This window comes from Hemitrygon akajei, chromosome 4 (assembly GCF_048418815.1).
Source record: "Hemitrygon akajei chromosome 4, sHemAka1.3, whole genome shotgun sequence".
Taxonomy (NCBI): Eukaryota; Metazoa; Chordata; class Chondrichthyes; order Myliobatiformes; family Dasyatidae; genus Hemitrygon; species Hemitrygon akajei.
Window position 1 is genome coordinate 181,414,421 of NC_133127.1, and position 24,856 is coordinate 181,439,276.

General features: G+C 42.2%; 1 protein-coding gene across 2 annotated transcripts in view; it reads right to left on the reverse strand.

Annotated features, from left to right (window-relative positions):
* slc9a7 (solute carrier family 9 member 7) overlaps positions 1 to 23,021 on the reverse strand; it is a 157,045-nt gene extending 134,024 nt beyond the window's left edge. For both annotated transcript variants that reach the window (XM_073044147.1, XM_073044145.1), the window contains exon 1: positions 22,656 to 23,021. In XM_073044147.1, coding sequence (XP_072900248.1) covers positions 22,656 to 22,944 — 289 coding nt within the window. In that variant the 5' untranslated portion in view covers positions 22,945 to 23,021. The remainder of the gene's footprint in view (positions 1 to 22,655) is intronic.
* Positions 23,022 to 24,856: the final 1,835 nt, after the last annotated feature.

Consider the following 24,856-nt stretch of genomic DNA (forward strand, 5'->3'; position numbering starts at 1 on the left):
CATTGGGAAGAAAGCTTTCATGTGCAGCAGTTACATCAGGAGTTTTGAGTAATTTTGAGCCTTCCCACCATCCTGAAAAATTGTACAAAACAAATTTCAGTTTAAAATTTAAGCTTTGGCATTGGATTGGCTGAATTGATCTGAGTTGGAGCATTGAAGTCAGCCCAAAGTAGCAGAAACTCTACATGAATGGCTACCGTTTTAATTAAAAAGAAGTTTTTTTAGTGGTCCCAAAGTTGAAATGAAGGTCCCTCTTGCTTGTAAAATTCAGCTCCCATCACAAAATGTCAAAAAAGTTACAAGCCACTCTCCTTTTGAGGAATTGGGGCCGTTCTGAACATTCCCAGTGTTGTGTTGGTATTGGTTTATTATTGTTACATGTACAAAGACACACTGAAAAGCTTGTCTTGCAGACTGTTTATACAAATCAACTCATTACACAGTCCACCCAGAATATGTTAAAACAATAACAAGACAGAACAAAGAGTAAAAGCTACTGGAAATGCGCAGAGCAGGAAAACAATAAAGTGCAAGGTCATAGAGAAATATTGTGAGACCAGAATCAGAATAAATATTACTGCCATACGTCATGAAATTTGATACCTTGCAGCAGCAGTACATTGCAATATAATAAAAAATATAAATTATAATTAAAAATATATAAAAATTAATGAAACAAGTAATGCAAAAAGAGAACAAATAAAGGGGAAAAAGTGACGTAGTATAAATGGATTCAATGTCCATTCAAAAATCTGATGGCGGGGGGAAAACGTTGAGTTTGCATCTTCAGGCTCCTGTACCTCATCCCTGATGGTAGCAATGAGAAGAGGGCATGTCTTTGGTGATTGGAGCCCTTAGTGATAGATGCCGCCTGTTTTGAGGCGTCTTCAATGCTGGGGAGGCTCGTCCCCACGATGCAGCTGGCTGAGTTTATAATGTACTGCAGCTTTTTCCGATCCTCTGCTGTCACCCCTCCATACCAAACAGTGATGCAAGCAATTAGAATGCTCTCCACAGTACATCTGTAGAAATTTGCGAGTGTTTGCTGATGTACCAAGTCTCTTCAAACTCCTGATGAAATATAGCCACTGTTGTGCCTTCTTTGTAACTGCATCAATATGCTGGGCTCAGGATAAATCTTCAGAGATGTTGACACCCAAGAACTTGAAACTGCTCACCCCTTCCACTGCTGATCCCTCAATGAAGACTGGTGTGTTCCCTTGACTTCCCTTCCTGAAGTACATAATCAATTCCTTGATCTTACTGATGTTAAGTGCAAGGTTGTTATTGGGACACTGCTCAACCAGCTGATCTATCTCACTCCTGTATGTCTTCCTGTCACCATCTGAAATGCCAAGAGTCTATCTTATCATACAAGAGGTCCTATCCAAGTCTGATATCAGTGGGATAGAAGTTGTCTTTGAGCCTGGTGGTACATGTTTTTCAGGCTTTTGTATCTTGTGCCCAACAGGAGAGTGGAGAAGAGTGAATGTCCAGAGTAGGTACGGCCTTTGACTAAGGGGAATAGATTATAAAAACAAGGAGATGATGCTGAAGCTTTCTAAGACACTAGTCAAGCCTCACTTGGTGTATTGTCAACAGCTTTGGACCCCTTACTTCAGAAAGGATGTATGGTCATCAGAGAGAGTCCAGAGGAGGTTCATAAGGATGATTCCAGGAATGAAGGGGTTAACATATGAGGAACATTTGGCAGCTTTGGGCCTGTACTCACTGGAATTTAGAAAAATGCATGGGTATCTTTTTGAAACCTACCACATGTTGAAAGAATGTGGAAGTGGAGAGGATGTTTCCTATGGTTGAGGTATCCAGAACTAGAGGACTAGAACTAGAGGACAAAGCTTCAAAATTGAATGGTGACCTTTTAGAATAGAAGTAACAAAGATTTTTTTTTAGCCAAAGAGTTGTGAATCTGTGGAATGCTCTGCCACCAGACTGCAGTGAAGGCCAGGTCTGTGGGTATATTCAAAGCAGAAGTTGATAAGATTCCTGATTGGTCGAGGCTTCAAGGGATATGGTGAGAGGGCAGGTGTATGGGGTTGTGGGATCTGGGGTCAAGCATGATGAAATGGCAGAGCAGACTTGAAGGGCTGAATGGCCTATTTCTGCTCCTAGGTCTTATGGTCTTATGCTAGCTGCTTTACTGAAACAGTGAGAAGTGTAGACAGAATCCATGGAGGGAAGTCTAGTTCCTGTAACATGCTGAGCTCTGTCCACAATTCTGCAGTTTCTTGCAACCACATGCAGAGCAGTTGCTCTACCAAACCATCATGCATCCAGACAGAATGCTCTCGATAGTGCACTGAGTATTGCTTTAATACATAATTGTTTTTCTGAACACTAACAAGAGATCATCTCAGTATTATTCAAGGATCAACTGTATTTGTCAGATACAGGACATTTACTGTACCTGTTTTAGGAATGGACTGGTTTGCTGGCGTGACAGGCAATAAAATACAACATTCAACAATAAGAATAAAGAATTATAGAAAAACTAAACTTCAAAGTTATTAAAATCTCTCGTTCCTATTCAAACCACCATCACTTCAACCTGGTGTGGTGGGTTATCCTCTGAATGAGCACCATTTTACAGACCTTCCCCTTCTCAGACTACGTGAGATTGAAAAATTGGGTGAAGTTCACCTGTCAATATAACGTGGATCACAATGCCAAAGTCAAATAAGTGCAGTAGCAAACAGACAGTTGAGAGAGTAGCTACTCACACTGTTTTCTAACATTGGTTCCTCCTTTTAAAAGGATATCCTGAGTATAGGTCTAAAATACAGAAAAGATACCATCAGAGATAAGAGGAAAATGTGCATTTATACAACACCTTTCATTTTCCACTACTTTCTTGTCAAAGAAGGACTTTCCCTGACAATCTTATAACTTAGGAAACATGGCAACCTTTTTCTAAATTTTTTTAAAGAGTTAATTATTAGGGCTGATATATCTTATACATATATCATTTAAGCTGAGAGAGGGCAAGTTCAAAGGACATTTTTCAGTTTGAAAACACACAGGGTGGTGCGTGCCTCAAATGCACAGCCTGGGAAGGTGCTGGGGGCAAGTACAAGAGAGGCTCTAGCAGAGGCACATGAATGTGTAGGAAATGGAAAGAGATGAATATCGTGTTGGCAGAAGGGATTCGTTCAGTTGGGCATTTGATTACTGATTTAGCTAAACAACAACACACACAAAATGTTGGTGGAACACAGCAGGCCAGGCAGCATCTATAGGGAGAAGCGCTGTCGACGTTTCGGGCCCAGACCCTTCGTCAGGTCTCGGCCCAAAACATCAACAGCGCTTCTCCCTATAGATGCTACCTGGCCTGCTGTGTTCCACCAGCATTTTGTGTGTGTTGTGGTTTGAATTTCCAGCATCTGCAGATTTCCTCGTGTTTACTGATTTAGCTAGTTCAGCACAACAGTGTAGGCTGAAGGGCCTGTTCCTGTGCTGTACTGTTCTATTCTTTTACAGGATGAGCGAATTACTGCAACATGTATTGTTCATCCCTAATTCCCTCATGAACTGAGTGGCTTGTTCTGTTGAACCCAAAGGCAGCATAGATTGGTACACCTGGGGATGCACTCCACATCAAGGCAGCATGCCACATTCCTATTCCTATGAAACATTCACTGAACCCAATGGTCATTGACTTAGAAAGCAATTTTTGTAGTTGTTGATATCAGCTCTCTTTCTCCAGGTTTAAAAATATTAACTTTACTTGTCGCGTGTACATCGAAACATACAGTGAAATGCACCATTTTGCGTCAAGTAAAATCAATGACGACTGTACTACTGCAAGTGTCCATTGCGTTCCATTCTGTGTTGTTCCGCCGAGCATTGTGGGCATGCTATGTTGGCACTGGAGTGTGTGGTGATGCTTGCAGGCTGCTTCCAGCAAATTCCTAACGTATTGGTTGTTGGGCAAAGTGGCAGCAGGAATACAGTTTAGGGAAGTGTATTGTCATGCACTTTGGTAGAATGAATAAAGGTGGAGACTGTTTTCCAAATGGGGAGAAGATTTAAAAACCAGAGGTGAAAAGAGACTTGGGGGTCCTAAAGGTCAATTTGCAGGTGGTAAGGAAGACAAACGCAATGTTAGCATTCATTTCAAGAGGACTCTAATACAAGAGCGAGATGTGATTCTGAGGCTTTATAAGGCATCGGTCAGGCCACACTTGGAGTATTGAGAGTGGCTTTGGGCCACTTGTCTAAGAAAAGATGTGGCAGTATTGGAAAGGGTCCAGAGAATGTTCATGAAAGTGATTCCAGGAATGAAAGGGGTTAAATATGAGGAGTGTTTGATGGCTCTGGGCCTGCACTCACTGGAGACTAGAAGCATGAAGGGGGCATGTCATTGAAACCTATTGAATATTGAAAGACCAAGACAGAGTGGATATGGATAATGGGAGAGTCTAGTACCAGAGGGCACAGACACAGTATAGGAGGACATCCATTTGGAGCGGAGATGAGAAGGAACTTCTTTAGTCAGAGGGTGGTGAATCTGTGAAGTCCATTGCCACAGACAGCTGTGGAGGCCAAGTCACTGGGTATATGTAAAGTGGAGGTTGCTCGGTTCTTGGTTAGTCAGGGTGTCAAAGGTTACGGGAAGAAGGCAGAAGAATAGGGTTGAGAGAGATAATAAATCAGCCATGATGGAATGGTGGAGCAGATTCAGTTTCTACTTCTTAAGATCTTAACACAAACAATGCATCTCACTGCATGTTTTGATTGACATGTGATAAATCTGAATTGTAGCATGACCACAACTTACAAACCCTAACTGTACATCTTTGGATTGTGGGAGAAAACCAGAGCACCCAGAGGAAACCTACACGGTCACAGGGAGAACGTACAAATTCGTTATAGATAAGGGCAGAAATTGAACTCCAATCCGTGAACACTGGTGTTATAATAACATTACATTACCATTCCACCCCTTGGATTTACTGAATTAACATTTCAAATTGTCCAATTTTCAAGGTGAGATGTGAACACGCACACATGCATCACTGGACAAGAGTGGTGGATCCATGCAGAGCAAACTCCCACAAACAATGCAAACAAGGCAGGATAATTTCGCAAGGCTGATTATAATGCTGCTCAGGACCTTCTATTCTTCAAGAAACAGAATTATTTCCATCCATCCAAGGAGACTGGGCTTCAGTTTAACATCTTATTCCAAGTATATCAATAGACAATGATCATCCACAATCAGTACCTCGTTCCTGCCTTCTCCCCATATCCCTTGACTCCGCTATCTTTAAGAGCTCTATCTAACTCTTTCTTGAAAGCATCCAGAGAATTGGCCTCCACTGCCTTCTGAGGCAGAGCATTCCATAGATCCGCAACTCTCTGGGTGAAAAAGTTTTTCCTGAACTCCGTTCTAAATGGTCTTCCTCTTATTCTTAAACTGTGGCCTCTGGTTCTGGACTCCCCCAACATCGGGGGCATGTTTCCTGCCTCTAGAGTGTCCAATCCCTTAATAATCTTATATGTTTCAATCAGATCTCCTCTCATCCTTCTAAATTCCAGTATATACAAGCCCAGTCGCTCCAATCTTTCAACATATGACAGTCCCGCCATCCCGGGAATACTACAGTGTGTGTACTTCTTCAGAGTTGCTGTGGGGTACCAGCTCAAATGTTTAGGCTCAGGTTTCTAGGATTTAAATCTGCAGTCCTCTGACTTGATGGATAGAGAGAGGCAAGGCCCGCTGGCTGGAACAGTGGCTATCTTATAGAAACATAGAAAACCTACAGCACAATGCAGCCCTTTGGCCCACAATGCTGTGCCAAACATATACTTACTTTAAAATTACCTAGGATTACCCATAGCCCTTTATTTTTCTAACCTCCATGTACCTATCCAGGAGTCTCTTAAAAGAGCCTATGTATCTGCCTCCACCACCATTGCCAACAGCCCATTCCATGCACCCACCACTCTCTGTTTAAAAAAAATTACCCCTGACATGTCCTCTGTATCTACTTCCAAGCTCCTTAAAACTGTGCCCGCTCATGTTAGCCATAATCTCTGCTGAGGACTGAAGTGGAATTGGGTAAGTAACATAGGGGGAAAAAGGGTTAGGTTGATCTTAGAGTACTAGGTTAAAAGGTTGAAGCAACATCGTGGGCCGAGGGGCCTGTACTGTGCTGTAATGTTCTAAATGGTGGGATGTGTTCAGTCACAGTGTTCAGCTCATTGAACAGTTTGTTTTGTCCATTCGAACTACTAGAGAAAACAGGACTGTTCAACAGACAGAAAAGGATACAAGGAAATACAACCTTCTCCTTTCACCCTCAACCTGTCACAGCTTGCATTCATAATTGCATGGATCGTGTTTCAGTACAACCCCAATTCCTTCAGAAAGAAACGAAGACCTCCAGAGTGAGACAGAGCGCCAAAGAGTGTTGGCACTTTCAAGAATATAATTTAACTCCAGTTTCTTTTCTATGTTCCATTTACTGACCGCAACACAGGCATCACTCAAATGCCTGACATCTGGGTTTACTAATACTATTAGACTATGATCGATTTGTGTTTCCATTCATACTGAGCAGCAATAATCTCTCCTACTGTTACATGTAATTAATCTTCAATTAATATTTTTTAATCTACAAGCTATACAGCAAACCCAACTGAAATAAATTGAAAAATTATAGGAATTGTAGCTTCCTGTATCACTGGAAATTTTGGTAACTCCTTTCATTTTCTCCTAATTCCTGTTTTCTTTTCCATACCACAGGTAAACATGAATTTCTTCTAAAACAGTAATGTTCTCTTTACTTGTAGTTTCTTTAATGCCTCTTCTTTCCTTTTTGAAGTGGCTGGGGTCCTGTAGGAGTCCGTGATCCACAGCTGCAGTCAAACTGTGGTTCTTCACAGCTGTAGGTTCTCCCTCTCGGAGCTTGCCAAGCGGCCTAGTGTTCTCGATATCTCCAGGAGTGGCCAGGAAGGCAGGCGCCTTCGGGGCACGGCCCTGTGGATGACCCGATTCCTTGCCGGTATCGTTGACTGAAGCGTCGCAGGAGATTGAAGCATCGAGACAGCAGTGTACACTGCTGTCGAAATGAAAGATGCTACAGATTGCAAGCTGTCAGCCTCCCCTCTCGCTGCGGTAGGAGCCCTATCTCTCTCTCTCTCTCTCTCTCCCTCCCTCGTTAGTGAGAAAAAGTCTGCGAGACGTTGAAGTGTTGGGATGGACAGTTTTTGCTTTGATGGACTCCAGATCATGGTGTCTGGGGTCTTTGCTATTACTAGCATGGTGGGTGTTGGGGGATGATACTTCTGCAGAAACAAGTGGGGGGGGGGGGTTGATGCTTTTGCTACTGCTTGTCCATAGGAGCGGGGATTTGAGGTTCCAATGTTTTCTGTCATTTATTCTTTGGGGTTTTTCTTCTGCTTCGTAGATGTCTGTGAAGTGTAAGGATTTCAGGTTGTATACTGTATACATTCTCTGATAATAAATTGAATCATTAAACCAGAACATCTGGATTCCAAAGATTAGCCTTGCTCGTCACACGTACATTGAAGTCAAATGTCTATCAAATCAGAGTAACGCCATTCTAATGCATTCCCTACCACAGAAACCTTCAGCTCAATTGGTGACCAACCCATATTAAACAAAAGGTCTGGAGAAACAGTCCCAGCTTCCTTCAAGAGAACCACATCACTTGATTTTGTAGATAAACAAGCCCAAGATTAAAATTTTATTCAGGACTTCTTTAGCAGATTTATTCCCTCATTGCTCACCAAGGAGGATATCCAAATGACAAAATCTATTCGAAAAGTTTTGCATGTGTTCACACTTCCTAGTGTAGAACAGGCACTCACAACAACTCTTCTATCATGACACCTCAGCAATGAGAGAGCCCCAGGTCAAATGAGGTAAACGGTATGAGAACTCCAAGCACAGAAAATGGAACAGACTGGAAATTGTCAATTTTGACTAATTGGCTGAGAGAACCTAATATCATCCATAAAATGTACTACAGGCTATAATAACATATAAAATACATATTAAAAATCAAATTAAATAAGCAGATTTAAAGAGAGGGAATGGAGCAAAAGGGAGCACTTTAGTCACTTTAGCAAAGCTATACATTCTTCTATCAATTAAAAACTGGTAGTGATGGATGTGGGCTCAATGTCAACATTTGAGGAAAATTTGGGTAGGTTTTGAATGCGAGGTGTGTGGAAGGTGTGATCCTGGTGCAGATGGGACCATGTAGAATAATAGTTCGGCATGGACTAGGTGAGGCAAGGGGGCTGCTTCAATGCTCTGTGACTCTAAAGCAGACAGTTTAAAATAGCAACGAAAATTGTAAAGTCAGCTCAAAATATTAAGCAGTGTTTTGATTTGAGGCCTTGCCCTTTCAAAGATCAAATTAAATACACTGTGATTCAATGTTGTAAAACAATAAAGCATGATAAGTTCCGGGATGTGAATACTATTTATAGGCACTGTAAGTAAAAGTGTTAGTCACAGTGAGTGCAGCTCAGCTAGAGAAATGATAATAAATGACAAGATAGTTTGAGACTTCATAAAATTATATGAAATGTGAAGTTTGTTTTTTTTAAATTCAGATTAAATTACAATTTTAAAGTCAAACAAGAGAAATTTTAGATGCACAAGTACAACTGAAGGTGACAATTTTTGTTCATATTTGAATTTCAAATGTCTTTAAAATATCTACCTTGCTTGGAAATAGTCGATATTTAGCTACAGATGGGACAATAAAGATGAATAGTTATTGATAAAAAGAATGAAAAACTATTCATTATTTTCAAATGCTCAAGCAAATGCACACACACACACACTCTCACACTCACATCTATTACCACTGACATGTGTCATGAAATTTGTTGTCTCACAGCAGCAGTACAGTGAAAGGACTCTTCCATGGACAGCCCCAAGTCCGACTGCGAAAAGAGGAGGGTATGGGGCTAGGGTCCCCATCCTGTAAAAAAAACACCTAGAAATGCAAAAAGCAGCTCCAAAGACCTCATCCCTGGGAGAGGAAAGCAACTCCAAGAAGATGAGCTATACCTGGGAACAACTTGAAAGACTGGTCGGGACAGAGGACACTGGAAAGCTATAAGCAGCCTTCATTCCAGTAGGACTGATGGGCTAAAGGCAAAGAAGGACAGTGCCCTCCATAAAAATATACAAGAAATAAAATATGTATTTAATACATTTCATAAATGAGTGGTGCGTGGACAAGTGGTTAAGGCGTTGGACTAGCGATCTGAAGATTGAAGGTCGTGAGTTTGAGCCCCAGCCGAGGCAGCCTGTTGTGTCCTTGAGCAAGGCACTTAACCACACATTGCTCCAGTCCACCCAGCTGAAAATGGGTACCAGCAAAATGCTGGCGGTTAACCTCGCGATAGACTGGTGTCCTATCCAGGGGGAAGTCTCGTACTCTCAGTCGCTTCACGCCACGGAAACAGGCATAAGCACCAGCCTGATCAGCCTATAAGGTTCCGGACAGACTTTAATTTAACTTTTAACATTTCATAAATAAGAAATATGAAAATATATATTTAAACAATTTAATAACTAGTGCAAAAAGGGAGCAAAATATTGAGTTAGCATTCATGACATCATTGTCCATTCAGAAATCTAATGTCAGAGGGGAAAACACTGTTCTTAAAATGTTGAGTCTGTATCTTCCGACTCCTGTACCTCCCTTCTGGTGGCAGCAAAGAGAAGACGACATGTCTTGGGTGCTGGGGGTCCTTCAGGATGGATGCCCCCTTTTGAGGCATCACCTTCCGAAGATTTCCTTTCATGGTGGGGAGGCTAGTGCCCATGGTGGGGCTGGCTGAGTTTGCAACTCCTTGCAGCTTCTTCTGATTCTGTGCAGTGACCCCTCTGTAGCAACCTGCTCTGCAACCACTTAGAATGTTCTCCATGCTGCATCGGTAGAAATTTGCTACAGTCTTTGGTGACGTTCCAAACCACCTCAATCTCCTAACAAAACATAGCCACTGGGGTGCCCTCTTCATCATAATGGTCATAACCAGCATTGAAGATAACTGGGGTTTTCTGGGATTTTTAAATATATACTGTAACAGTGGCTAAGTGAGAAATACAGTAATTAGTCGTTGCTGACTAGAAAATCCCCTATTTTGGGCAAAGTACTTCCCTCAGTAGCATTAATGCCACTTTGAATTTGCAAGTAACTCAGAGTGACTTACTGGAACGACTAAATTTAGCACCAACCCACACATGGCACTTAAGACCTGGTAGAATGAGATGATTTAACTCGGGAGGGTAGCACAGGAGAAACTGGCACCAATGGAAATGGATTAAACACCAAAGAGATTGATCAGGATATTGCCTGGATTAGACAGCATGTCTCACGAGGAAAGGTTAAATGAACTAAGGCTTCCCTCTTTGAAGAAGAGGAGGGTGAGAGGTGACGTGAAAGGGGTGTATAAAGTGGAAAGAGGCATGGATTGAGTGGATAACCCAGGAATTTTTGTGGGAAGAAAGGGCTAACACAGGATACTTTTTCAATAAGCTCCAAGACCTAGGTCTCAATACCTCCCTGTGCAACTGGATCCTCGATTTCCTCACTTGCAGTTTGGATTGGCAACAACATCTCCTCCACAATCTACATCCGCACAGGTGTGCCACAAGGCTGTGTGCTTAGCCCCCTGCTCTAATCATTTTATACTTATGCCTGTGAGACCAAAACCAATGTCACGTTCAAGTTTGCTGATAGCACCACTGTTGTTGGCCAAATCAAAGATGGTGGCGAATCAGCACATTGGAAGGAGACTGAAAATCTAGTTTTCTACAACCTCTCACTCAACGTCAGCAAAACCAAACAGCTGAATATTAAGTAAAAGAGGAGGAAACCAGAAGTCCATGAGCCAGTCCTCATCAACGGACTGGAATTGGAGAGGGTCAATAAGAACAAATTCTTTGGTGTTATCATTTCATAGGATCTGTCCTGGGACCAGCACATAAATTCCGTTATAAAGACCCAGCAACGCCTCTACTTTGGGCAAGCTTGACGTGTCATCCAAAACTCTGACAAAATTCTATAGCTGCACAGTGTAAAGTATTCTGCCTGTTTGCAATCACAGCCTGGTATGGCAACACCAATGCCCTTGAATGGAAAAGCCTACAAAAAGTATTGGATATGGCTCAGCGTTTCACAGGAAAACCCCTCCCCACCACTGAGCGCATCTACACAGAGCGCTGCCACAAGAAAGCAGCATCCATCATCAAGGGCCCTACCACCCAAGCCATGCTTTCCGCTCATTGCTGCCTTCAGGAAGGAAGTACAGGAGCCTCAGGACTCACACTGCCAGGATCAGGAACAATTATTACCTCTCAACCGTCAGGCTCTTGAACCAGCGTGGATAACTCACCTCAACACTGAACTAATCCCATGACTCACTTTCAAGGAATCTACTGCTCACATCCTCGGTATTATTTATTATTGTTGTTGCGTGAATAAAATCACCAGAGAAAATCCCTGGTAGATTCCAAGCAGCAGCTTCTTTATTGCACAAAACAAGGGACAGCAGGCATCACTCGGAGACGTTTTCAGTTGAAAGGTCTGCTGGCCCAACATGGGGCTCAATATTTGATGTGCCAAACATCAAAAGGCAATTCAATATTTACAATGCTTTCCTTGAAACTACATACAACCTTCACACCTCCTGAGATGCATTCACACCACAGACATCCAAATAAATTTTGATCAGCATTGTCTGGTCTGGGATTCACTGCTTTTTACAAACCCATTGTTCAGAGCTGCACTCCAAATTAAATCCACAATATATATTCAGATGTGAAGACTGGTAGCCAAAGTCAACTGCTAAATGTACATGTCCTTGACCCAAAAAAAAATCACTCCAACAATTATTATTTACTTTTTTCCCCCCCATTTGCATTTAGGCGGTCTGTCGTCTTTTTCACAGATTCTATCTACTGTGCTTCTTTGAATCCACTCTGAATGGCCGCAAGAAAATGAATCTCAGGGTAGTATATCGTGACATATATGTACATTGATAATAAATTTACTTTGAACTTCAAACTTTAGGTTGATTGTAGGATTTTATGGTGGGGGGGGGATGTCAGATTTGATATTTTTATTGAAACACAGAGTCATGGATGCATGCACCAGGGGTAGTGGCAGAGGCAGGTTCATTAGGAGCATTTAAGATGCTCTTAGATAGGCACATGGATGATAGAAAAATAGAGGGCTATGTAGGAGGAAAGGGATTAAAAATCTGGCACAACATCATGGGCCAAAGGGCCTGTCCTGTGCTGTAGTGCTCTATCTAATGAGGATAATTAAGGGAATAGCAAAGAGTTGTAGATTGGGGATTACAGAGGAAAGAAATGTAAAGCCATGGAGAGATCTAAAAACTGAAAGACATAATTTTAAAAATCAAGGCACTGCTCTACCGAGAGACAAGAAGAACAGAAGTAAGAGTGTGTTGAAATTGTCTAGACACTCTTACCTTATGAGGGAGGGGATAGATAAAATCCACTCCTCTCTATCCACTTGCTCTACCACTTTCAGTGAGTTATAGACTTGAATCTCAAGATTCCTCTGTACATTCATGTTCTACAGCATTCTGCCATTTACTGTATAATTTCTTCTTGCATTTCATGTCCCAAAATGCAACACCTCACTTTCATACAGAATGATATCCGTGTGCCATTTCTCCACTAAAATATCCAAGTGACCTACGTGCTGCTGCATGCTTTTGACAACCTTCCTCGCCATTCACAGTGCTGCCAATATTTGTGTTGACTCAAAATTTACTTCTCAGACTACCTACTTTTTCTGCCAGGTCATTTATGTATACCACCAAAAATAAAGTCCCAGCACTGACCCTTAGGGAACACCAACAGTCATAGACACCCAGAGAAACACCCCTCCACCACAACACTCCATCCTCTATGACCAAGCTGATTTTGTATTTGATTTACCAACTCAGTGTGGATTCCAATTACTTCCTACTGAGGTCCACGTAGACAACATCCACTTTCCTACCCTCAACTTTACACTTCAATAAAATAACTCAAATTTATGAGGTAGGACCTCCCTTGCACATAGCCATGCTGACTTTACCTAACAAGTCCATCAATATTCAAGAGCAAATTTTGTCATCGAAAATCTTTTCTGATAAATACCCTACCATAGTTACAAGGCTCATTGGCCTATTAACCATATAATAATTACAGCACGGAAACAGGCCATCTTGGCCCTTCTAGACCGTGCCGAATGCTTACTCTCACCTACCTGCACTCAGCCAATAACCCTCCATTCCTTTCCTGTCCATATACCTATCCAATTTTTTTTTTTAAGTAACAAAACCAAACCTGCCTCTACCACTTCTACTGGAAGCTTGTTCCACATAGCTACCACTCTCCGAGTAAAGAAGTTTCCCCTCGTGTTACCCCTAAACTTTTGCTCCTTAACTCTCAACTCATGTCCTCTTGTTTGAATCTCCCCTACTCTCAATAGAAAAAGCCTATCCATGTCAACTCTATCTATCCCCCTCATAATTTTAAATACCTCTATCAAGTCCCCCCTCAACCTTCTGTGCTCCAAAGAATAAAGACCTAACTTGTTCAACCTTGCCCTGTAACTTGGGTGCTGAAACCCAGGTAACATTCTAGTAAATCTCCTCTGTACTCTCTCTATTTTGTTGATAGCTTTCCTATGATTCGGTGACCAGAACTGTACACAATACTCCAAATAAATAATATTATATACTGGTTTGTCCACTACCTTCCTTAAACAAAGGAACAATGGCTGTTCTCCAGTCTCCTGGGACCTTACAGAGGATAGAAAGACTTCTGTCAAATCTCCTCCCTCAGTGTCCTGCAACAGAGCTCATAACCACTTTAATCTTTTTCAAAGCACCCCAACATCTCCTGACGTGCCCTGGAATTTCAACACATCACTCTCTTACCTCTCCATCATCCATATCCTTTCCCTTCATGTTTACTAGTTCTAACAAACTCATAAAGACCACTTCCTCTAGCTCTCTGCAAAAATTCCCACCATTGTCCCCAGGTGGACCAATCATTTTACTAGCTACTCTCCTATTCACTCACCACTCGACATCGACAAATACAGTAACACCATCCTGCTCATTCTAGCAAAATGTGCCTAAGACTTCTGCACAGAACTGTATATTTATGAAAAGCTGCAAACCAACCTGCTAGATCCAGGTTCCTTTAATGGTGTGGTGAACTACGGTACATTTACCTGTCTGGACACGCCCCCCCGGCTGACTGCTCCTGTGGCTCCTCCCACAGACCCCTGTATAAAGGCGATGGGAGGCACAGCTCCTCCCTCAGTCTCCAGAATGTCGTGTGGGGATCTCTTGCTGCTGACTGCTCTCTTCCAGCGAATAAAAGCCTATATCTCGCCTCACGTCTCCGAGAGTTATTGATGGTGCGTCAAATGGTAACAGATACAACACTGATGACAAAAATATCCTCCGAAATACTAACTTGATATCTCCCTCCACAAATTCTATACAGTTTGCTGGATATTCTGACATGTTCTGTTTTTTTTTTGTATACAGTATGCCCTCTTCCTCCCCATTTCCAGATACTGGGGTCAGATTTGCGCATTTCACTATGTTCCTTTAAACCTCAGAGCTAGTGAACCCCTCTGAAGCAACTGTTACCTGCACATCATCTCTGCTGACGCGAAATTTTACTAATACTAATAGGCACAAAAATGGCAAAGGTTTGAGCATGGAGCCTCATCCACCCACAGTAAGACCATCAACTATTTCCTCTGACCCTTTTCCATCTCTGGAAAATACCACCATGTATCTCACTTACTTACTCCCCATCCCAATCCTCACTACTGTCCAACGCCAATGCCCAGGGACAGAAAAGACTACAGAATGTGGTGGATTCAGCCAGCCCAGCACAGGCATAGATAGCCCTCCTCACAAATGAGGGAATTAACACAGAACACTGCCACAAGAAAGCAGCATCCAATGATCCCCGCCATCCAGGCCATGCTCTCTTCTCAATACTACCACTGGGCAGGAGGTACCCAAAAGCTTTCAGTGCCACACCATCAGGCGCAGTTATTACCTTTCAACTCTCAGGCTGCTGGTCTGGATCCTCACTCATCACAACTCTGAATTAATTCCACAACCTACAGACTTACTCTCAAGGACTCTGTAACTCATGATCTCAGTATTTTTTTTTATTTGCACAGTTTGTCTTTTGCACGTGGGTTTTCTTTGTGTAGATTCTATTGTAGTTCTTTAATTTTCCTGTAAACCTCTGCAAAAAAATGAACCACGGGGTAATTATACATACGTTGAGTGAGTACCCACACTAGAAGCCTGGTGGTTCAAGGGAACCTTCTGGTAAGAATTCAGTGACCTCTACGGTGTTGCTGCCTTTTTTAAAGATGTTGCAAGACACTGCTGCACAGCAAGAACTTTAAGGTACTGCAAGTCTATCCCATCAGTGAGTTGGTGGAGGTACATCAGAACATAACGCAAGGAATGGAAGCAGGACTATCCATCTGGCATGTCGAACCTGCTCTGCCATTCAATAAGATCATGGCTGATCTGGCCATGGACTCATATCCACCTACCTGCCTTTACCCCATAATCCTCAATTCCCCTACTATGCAAAAATCTATCCAACCTTGTCTTAAATATATTTACTGAGGTAGTCTCCACTGCTTCGTTGGGCAGAGATTCCAGAGGTTTACCACTCTCTGGGAAAAGCATTTCCTCCTCATATCCATCGTAAATCTGCTTCCCCGAATCCTGAGGCTACGTCCCCTAATTCTAGTCTCACCTACCAGTGGAAACAACTTTCCTGCTTCTATCTTATATGTTTGTATAAGATCTCCTCTCAGTCTTCTGAATTCCAGCGAGTACAGTTCCAGGCAACTCAATCCCTCCTCATAGTCTAACCCCCTCATCTCTGCAATCAACCTGGTGAACCACCTCTGCACCACCTCCAAAGCCAGTATATTCTCCCTCAAGCAAGGAGATCAGAACCACACACAGTACTCCAGGTGTGGCCTCACCAGTACCGTCTACAGTTGCAACATAACCTCCCTGCATTTAAATTCAATCCCCCTCACAATGAAGGCCAACATTCCACTTGCCTTCTTGATAGCCTGCTGCACCTACGTGAGCTGGACTTGGTGCAGACTGTGCCGCTGCCTGCTACAGAGAGGCACCGGAGTCAGTGCCACTTTCACACGAAGGCGGTGTGCAAGCTAACGGTGAGCGATTGCCTTCGTCGGTTCTCATGTGATCACAAGACCCAGTTGGACACTGGTAATGTCGAATGTTGCAAGTCCGGTTCACTGGCGGAACTTGTGGCGGGGGAGCTGGTGGCCCGGGTTGAAGCACGGATTAGGCAGCATGCCACAGCGTCGCCTGTTTGCAGCCACTCAGGAGAGAGGTGTTGGAGTCGCTGTGCTCTGCATCCATGCTAGCATTGGTGTTGTCCTCCAGTATTCACTCAATGCAAGACAAGCTGGATTGCATTTGTCTGCAGGAAGCTGCAAGATTGCTCTTCCTGACAACATTCATGGATTCAGGGAGTTGGGGACTATATTATATTTTTGTGTGACTGTACATTTACTGCTATCTTATGTGTGTTATATGTGCCTTGAGCTGTATGTGACTGTTAGTACTGTGTTTTGTACCTCAGCCCCACCCAGAGGAACACAGTTTCATTTGGCTGGTATTCATGTATGGTTGAATGACAATTAAACTTGAACTTTGATAATAAATTTATATCACCTCCACTAAATAACATCACAACCTATCACTCTGCACCCTTGTGTAGCATCACTGGCTGCCTCCATCCAGTCTGGGAAATCTAGATTTGCCAGAACTATAGCTTCTAAAGTCTTCCTACCATCAGGTTAAATTTGTTAATCACTGCCTAGCAGTTACACCTTTGGTAGACACAAGAGATTCTGTGGATGTTGGAAATCCAGAGTAAAGCACAAAAGATGCTGGAGGAACTCAGCAGGTCAGGCAGCATCTATGGAAAGGAACAAAGAGTCCATGTTTCAGGCTGAGACTGTTCATCCGGAATAATTTACCCCTGGCTCTTGCATAATTTGCTGAACAAGTTCACGGTTCACTAGAAATTTGGCAGAATATCCAGGAAGAATAGGAAGATATCAAGGCCTATGCCAAATTCCACATTCACTTCTTTCTCGGCAGCTAGCAATACCAGAGTATAGTTTGTGTAACACTCACACGATCGGCTGGTGTATGTGTAGGGGAAAATCCATCCACCCACCAAACTGTGTCTCCTGTATACATGGATCCAATACATGGATTGTGTGAAATGCACACTGGTACAAACTCACACACACACAATATCACACCGTACACCATGTACGGTTACAGAACACACTTCATAAATCTTACTAGAACTAGGTAATTAATAGCGTTACAATATATATGTGAAAGAAAGAAAAGGTGCCAAAACTTATCAGAGTTCAGTCAATTCGTGCACAACCGTTGGAGCCTTCCTGTTCTTGCCACCAAACCTCACATTTATCCACATTAAACTGCATCTGCCATACATTTGCCTACTCACCCAACCTGTCCAAGTCACCCTGCATTCTCATAACATCCTCCTGACATTTCACACTGCCACCCAGCTTTGTGTCATCAGCAAATTTGCTAATGTTACTTTTAATCCCTTCGTCTAAATCATTAATGTATGTTGTAAACAGCTGCGGTCCCAGCACCGAACCTTGCGGTACCCCACTAGTCACAGCCTGCCATTCCGAAAGGGACCCGTTAATCACTACTCTGTTTCCTGTCAGCCAGCCAATTTTCAATCCATGTCAGTATTTTGCCCCCAATACCATGTGCCCTAATTTTACCCACTAATCTCCTATGTGGGACTTTATCAAAAGCTTTCTGGAAGTCCAGGTACACTACATCCACTGGATCTCCCTTGTCCATTTTCATAGTTACATCCTCAAAAAACTCCAGAAGATTAGTCAAGCATGATTTTTCCTTCATAAATCCATGCTGACTCGGACTGATCCTTCTACTGCTATCCAAATGTGTCGTAATTTCCTCTTTTATAATTGACTCCAGCATCTTTCCCACCACTGATGTCAGGCTAACCGGTCTATAATTCCCCGTTTTCTCTCTCCCTCCTTTCTTGAAAAGTGGAACAACATTAGCCACCCTCCAATCAGCAGGAACTGTTCCTGAATCTATAGAACATTGGAAAATGATTACCAATGTGTCCACGATTTCTAGAGCCACCTCTTTAAGTACCCTGGGATGCAGACACATCAGGTCCCGGGGACTTATCAGCCTTCAGACTGAACAGTCTATCCAACACCGTTTCTTACCTAATATAAATTTCCTTCAGTTCATCCTTTACCCAAGTTCCTTTGACCACTATTACATCGGGGAGATTGTTTGTGTCTTCCCTGGTGAAGACAGATCCAAAGTACCTGTTCAACTCGTCTGCCATTTCCTTGTTCCCCATAATAAATTCACCCGTTTCAATCTTCAATGGCCCAATTTTGGTCTTAACTATTTTTTTGCTATTCGCATACCTAAAGAAGCTTTTAGGTATGCACTTTATTCCCTGGTGTGTAGGAGAATGAGGGGAGATCTTATAAATGTACTGAAGATAATGAAGAGTATAGATAGGGTGAATGCATACACACTTCTTCCCCTCAGACTGAATGAGAGTTGAACTAGGGGTCAAAGCTTATGGGTGAAAGGTGAACGTTTAGGGGGAACCACTTCACTCAGAGGGTGGTGCAAATGTGCAGCGAGCTGCCAGAGGAACTTGTGGATGTTGGTTCAATTGCAGCATTTGAGAAGTTTGGATTAGTACATAGATGGAAGGAATCCAGGCCTGGGTCAATGGAACTAGGTAGAATAACAGTCCAGTATGGACTAGATGAGCCAAAGGGCATGTTTTTGTACTAAAGTGCTCTAAGCTCCATGACCCCGACTCCTTGCCAGAGGAAATGGGTGGTTAAATGAAGGAATTTCTTAACAAGAGGAAAGGGAGCAATGCAATAAACTGAGAGATTTGTTAAAATCGTACAAGTTACACCAGAGTGCTTTGCTGAATCACGTCAACTTTTGCTCTAATACCAAAAAGAGTTTTCAGTGGGTCAGTTAGTTACACAGGAAACTGTTGAAGCCAATCAGTAGCAGACCACAGGAAGATCAACTAGGGTTAGGATTAATGAGTTGTAGGCATGCTACATTGGCGTTGGAAGCCTGATGATACTTGTGGGTGTCCCCAGCATAATCCTTGGACTGTGTTGGCCAGACACCAAAAATGGCACATTTCACTGAATGTTTCAATGTACATGACAAATAAGGCTATCCTTTTATCTTTAAAACCAAACAAATTTCATCTCCAACATGTCAACAGAAAGCTATTCATTTTTAAATACAACATTCCTTTCTTCTGCACTTGCCTCTATTTGATCCAAATCAATATTAAAAACAATTTCAAAAAAAACTCAAACACACATATTTCTAACTTGTTAGCTCAGTAACCTGTCCCTTAAAGCTACCATTTGAAGTATGGAGAATAGTACAAATTTGCAAAGACTCATTCCAATTTTTAAATACATCTAGAAAAGGAGTATTGTCAAAACCCTTATATAGAAACATTAAAGGTTTGAACAAAACACTTCCTGAGAATGTTGGACCGCTTGAAATTAGTTGCCAAAAATTACTCATGCTTTTTAAAAGAAGCATACTACCACCTCCAACTTCATGTGTGTTATGCCATAGTAATAGTTCTCTATTTATATAGAAATACCTCTCCGATCTTTCCTGGAAGAAAGAAAATAGGAACTTATTGGATCAATGTACACTCAGCTAACTTCTATTCCCTCAACATGGCATTATTTCGTAGCCGACTCAAAGTGCAGTGAGAGACAGAGAGAGCTCAGGAAGTTGATGACAGGTTATAATAATAATAATACAAGGGACAGATTATAATAATAACTTACCTACTCCTGTTTTTGACTATAAATGACTTCAAATGACTATAAAGATAAAACTAAAAACAATGCACTCCAAGGGAAGATAAGATGACATGTAAGTGTAAAAGAAATTAATTACTTCTTTTTAAAAATCAATAGAAATTGTGGTATAATGATAATAAATCAGTTCTAGTCAAATGGTACAAAGCTGAGTAACTACTCAGACTACTGTATTTGCTGCAGAGGTACATCACATGCACCTGTTATGCAGTTGCACACTCCGACACATCCTTTGAGATTACATCGTGTAACTTTTAGTGAGACAGAAATACCAAGCTGGCCTGTGGCCCAATTTTTCTTGTTCCAAATATATATGCATCTTAACTCACATTCTGTGCAAATTAATCACTGTACATCAAATACACATTTAAAGATATGACCACAATAACCTCAAAGAATGGAACCCTAGAATTTTTGTGCTACAGAAAGAGGTTAGTTTGCCAGTGTTTAATAACATACAGCTTTTTAAAAACATGCACTGGCAGATACCATCTAGATCAAAGACTAGGATACAAGGCTATCAACACTCATCAAGCCTGCCATTTACTTTAAATGCTTCTATTAGTGTAGAGCTTAACAGCTCCAGCAACCCAACTTCTAACAGCTGCTGTCTGTGAGGAACTTGTACATTCTCCCAGTGACCGTGTGGATTTCCTCCAGGTGCTCCGGTTTCCTCCCAATGACGTACAGGTTAGTAAGTCGTGGGCGAGCTCTGTTGGCATCGGAAACATGGCAACACTTGCAGATTGCCCCAGCACATCTCAGACAGTGTTGGGCATAGATTCACTGTATCATCTCAATGTGCAAAAAACAAATAAAGCTCATCTTTAACCTTGAGCTCATCACTTGCTGCGACTTTCGAAGTAATAACCCAATCTCGATCTGCTAGAGAAGTGAACCCATCAGTGCCTCGTTTTATCCAAATCTAAGCTCACTCAAACTCATTCTCCCAAATTTTCCTTTGGCTTTACCAACTGGTTTCTTATGAATATCCATCAGGCTTGTGTTCACATGTTGCCCCCAATGATCTCCACCAACAACCAAGGCAATAGATCAGTGATCAATAGATCAACAGATCTACTCTCTCTCTTCTCCAGCTGATGCAATCAGGATTTGAGACATGGCAGGGACCAGAGGCAGCAAATCAGAAGCATTCATCACAATCGAAACAAAATACTCATAACTAGAGAGTGCCACAATACATTTAAAGATTAAAGCAGTTCCCATATTAGCAATGAATTCCAAAAAAAAATTGTAATTCATTACAGCTATTCCATCTCAGTCCATCTGCTTTGTTTCGTGGCACAGAATGAGAAGGCACACTGGTCATGAAACAGGGATCATGGTGGAAGCGTCTCGATGGGCTGAATGGTCTAGTTCTACTTCTATGTCTTATAATTTCTATGAATTTTTTTTATGGATGTGATTAAATATTTCAGTGATACTTTAATAAGCCTAAAAGATTTTGGTTTAACCTGTCACCTGAAATTAAAAAGCATCTCAGACAAATACACTCCGTTAGCCTCCAAGATCAAGCTCTAGATCCCCAGTCTATAGTTCACTGAACCAATTGCACTAATCTAGTCCCCTCCCGAGGAGATCTGCTTGAAAGGTCTCCCCTTCGACACTGGGGATTCTTCTGTACTGTATGTCATCAACTGCAGGGACAGAAACGGGATATACATCTTGCAATTCCTACTCACTCGGCTTTGCTCCAAAATGCTGCAAGACCAGAAATTTTTCACGCATTAACTCAGAGCTGCTTATCCAGTCTAATTTTCCAACATAATACCATCACTTCCCCCTTTCAGACAGAATAGCATTCATGTCAATGCAACTAGTATAAAACGTTCAAAATAGAAATTGCTGGAAACATTGAGCAGATGATCTTCTGATTTTTTCCAGCACTTTCTGTTTTGCAGTTCGGATTGCAAGGATCAGTAGGTTTTTTTTAGGGGGAGAAGGGGGTTGATCTCATTCAATCAACCAAAAGTAACGTTGTATTTCACAAGTGACGACAATATACGGGAATCACAACACCAAGTTCGGGTGTTTTAAATCCGCCATGACTTGCGTTGCACCTTTCAGCATGCAAACATTAACAGATGCAATTAAGTGTGACAAAGCAACGAATTAAGTAAGGCGGCAATCCTACATGACATCAATTTGTTTTCTAGAAAGCGCTGTATGAATAAACAGAGATTTTCGGTCGCTTTGGGCAATTATGATGCAGCAGTCGGGCAACCCAACAAGGAACGTGGACCCGGCGAGGCACGCGCGGATGATTGACGCTCGCCGGCTGACCAATCAGAGCGCCAGCCGGGACCAAATCGGCCAATCAGAGCCCAGGAAAGCATGCAGCACAAAACCCTCAGCCAAGGTTAGGGTTTAGACTGTCAGTTTGTCAATTTCGCGCACAAAAATAGATTAAAATGGCAACAATGACGTTAAAAGCAGCGACCAAATAGATACATCAGAAATTTAATTTTTTGCGATACCATACGATAGTTGCAATATCTATACGACCACAATGGGGCCATGTTACAAATGCTCAGGCTGTTAGAATGATTAATTATTTGGTGTCCTTACCATATATCATTGCCAAGCCAGTCTCATGGAGGAAACGAAAGCGGCGGTGTTTGAACAGCCATATAGTGAGGATGGTGAGCGTAAGCAGCAAGATGAACAGCAGCAGATTAGCGCTGTCCTGCCGGTGGCTTTCTTCCGCCTCCTTCTCGGTGGCGATCTCCTCCATGGCGCTGTCCGCCCCGCATCGCCACGCCAGGACGCCCAGCAGCCAGAGGACAACGAGCAGCGGCTTCGTCCTGCCGAGGACCCGACCCCCACACTCGCGCCGACTGCACCCTGCGAGCTCCATCGCTTCCCGAGCCGGTTTCTGTCTGCGTGTGTATAACCTCTGGGATTCAGACGCTGTCAAAACTGCGTAGGAGCGGAAAGAAGGGGCGGGGAATGCAACCAGAAGAAACCATTTAGCACAAACCCCGCCTCGCACTTAAAAAGGAAATGCTTGTCCTGATTTAATATTTATTAACCTAATATGTACTATCTTTATCGCAGTGTTTACTGTATTTTGCAATCTCCTGTGATTGGGCGGATTTTAAACTTTTGCACAGTCTTGCAAAGGTCCCAAATGGTATTTGCCTCTTGCTGATGTAATTATTAATTCGAGGGCAAATCGCTACCCGCTGTGCTATCAACAGTCCTGAAACCCTTTGTTCTTCGGTCCTCCTCTGCAACTTAAACGCTCGTTTTTTAACTTTTTCCAGCTCTCCATTGATGCTATCCAACCCGCTGGTTAATGGCAACATTTCTTTTTTGTCCCAGAGTTTAGTAGTTGTGAATCGGAGTTTGCTACTCGTTTTAAACACATTTTAGACACTAGAACCTGAAATTAAAAATAGGAAATAAGAGGTTTCGGGAGCAACTGTGGAGATTTAAACAGAATAAATTTTTCAGCTTCAAAGTCATTCATCAAAACTCATTTGAAAAAAAATATTTTAACAGAGAACATCACAGGAACAGGCCCCTGGGTCCATGGTGCAGTGCTCGATTAAGTAAACTAGTAATTAAATGCCTAACCAAATGACTCCCTTCTGCCTACACAATGGCTATTTTAACGTAGTTATGGTTCAAAGTTCAAAAGTATTGTCAAAATACTTATATATCACCATATATAACCTTCAGATTCAGTTTCTTACAGACTACTCAATAAATCCATAGAATAATAACGACAACAGGATCAATGAAAATCCACACCAACTTCGGAGTTCAACCAATGTGCAAAAGACAACAAACTGCAATTACAAAAAGGAAAGAAATGACAGTGATATATTAATAAGGAATAAATACTGAGAACCTGATGTGAGCCTTGAAAGTGAGTCCATTGGTTGTGGGAACATTTCAATGATGGGGCAAGTGAAGATGAGTGAAGTTATCCCGTTTGGTTCAAGAACTTGATGGGTGAGGGGTAGTAGCTGTTACTGAACCGAGTGGTGTGAGTCCTGAGGCTCTCCACTGATTGTTCTGGCACTCTGGTTCTCATCAATTTACTTTCAATTCCTGTCACCATTTATAGGGAGGCTGTGGAGAGGGTGCAGAAGAGGTTATCCATGATGCTGCCTGGATTAGAGGACATGCTATAAGGATAGGTTGGACAAACTTGGGTTGTTTTTTTCTGGAGTGGCAGAGGCTGAAGGGAGACCCGTAAGATGTTTATAACATTATGAGCGACATAGACAAAGTGGACAGCTAGTATCTTTCTCCTCAGATGGAAATGTCTAATACCAGAGAGGCATACATTTAAGGTGAGAAGAAGCATGTTCAAGGGAGTGTGCAGGGCAATTTTTTTTACACAGAGAATGGTGGATGCCTGCAATGTGCTGACAGGGGTGGTAGCAAAAGGCAGATACAAAAGTTCAAATTTCAAAATAAGATTATTACCGAAGTACATATGTCTACTTCCTGTGGAGGTTGCAAAGTTTCAGCATGACATCTAAAACTTTGATGAACTTCTATAGATATGTGGTGGAGAGTATATTGACTGGCTGCATCACAGCCTGGTATGTTGACACTAATGCCCTTGAATGGAAAATCCTACAAAAAGTAGAGGATACAGCCCACCCCACCATTGATCACAACTACACGAAACGCTGCCTCAGGAAAGCAGCGTCCATCATCAGGGACCCACCACCCAGGACATGCTCTCTTCTTGCTAATGTCATTGACTGGGAATCCCATACTGTAAAAGGACTAGATGGGAGAGAGTTTGT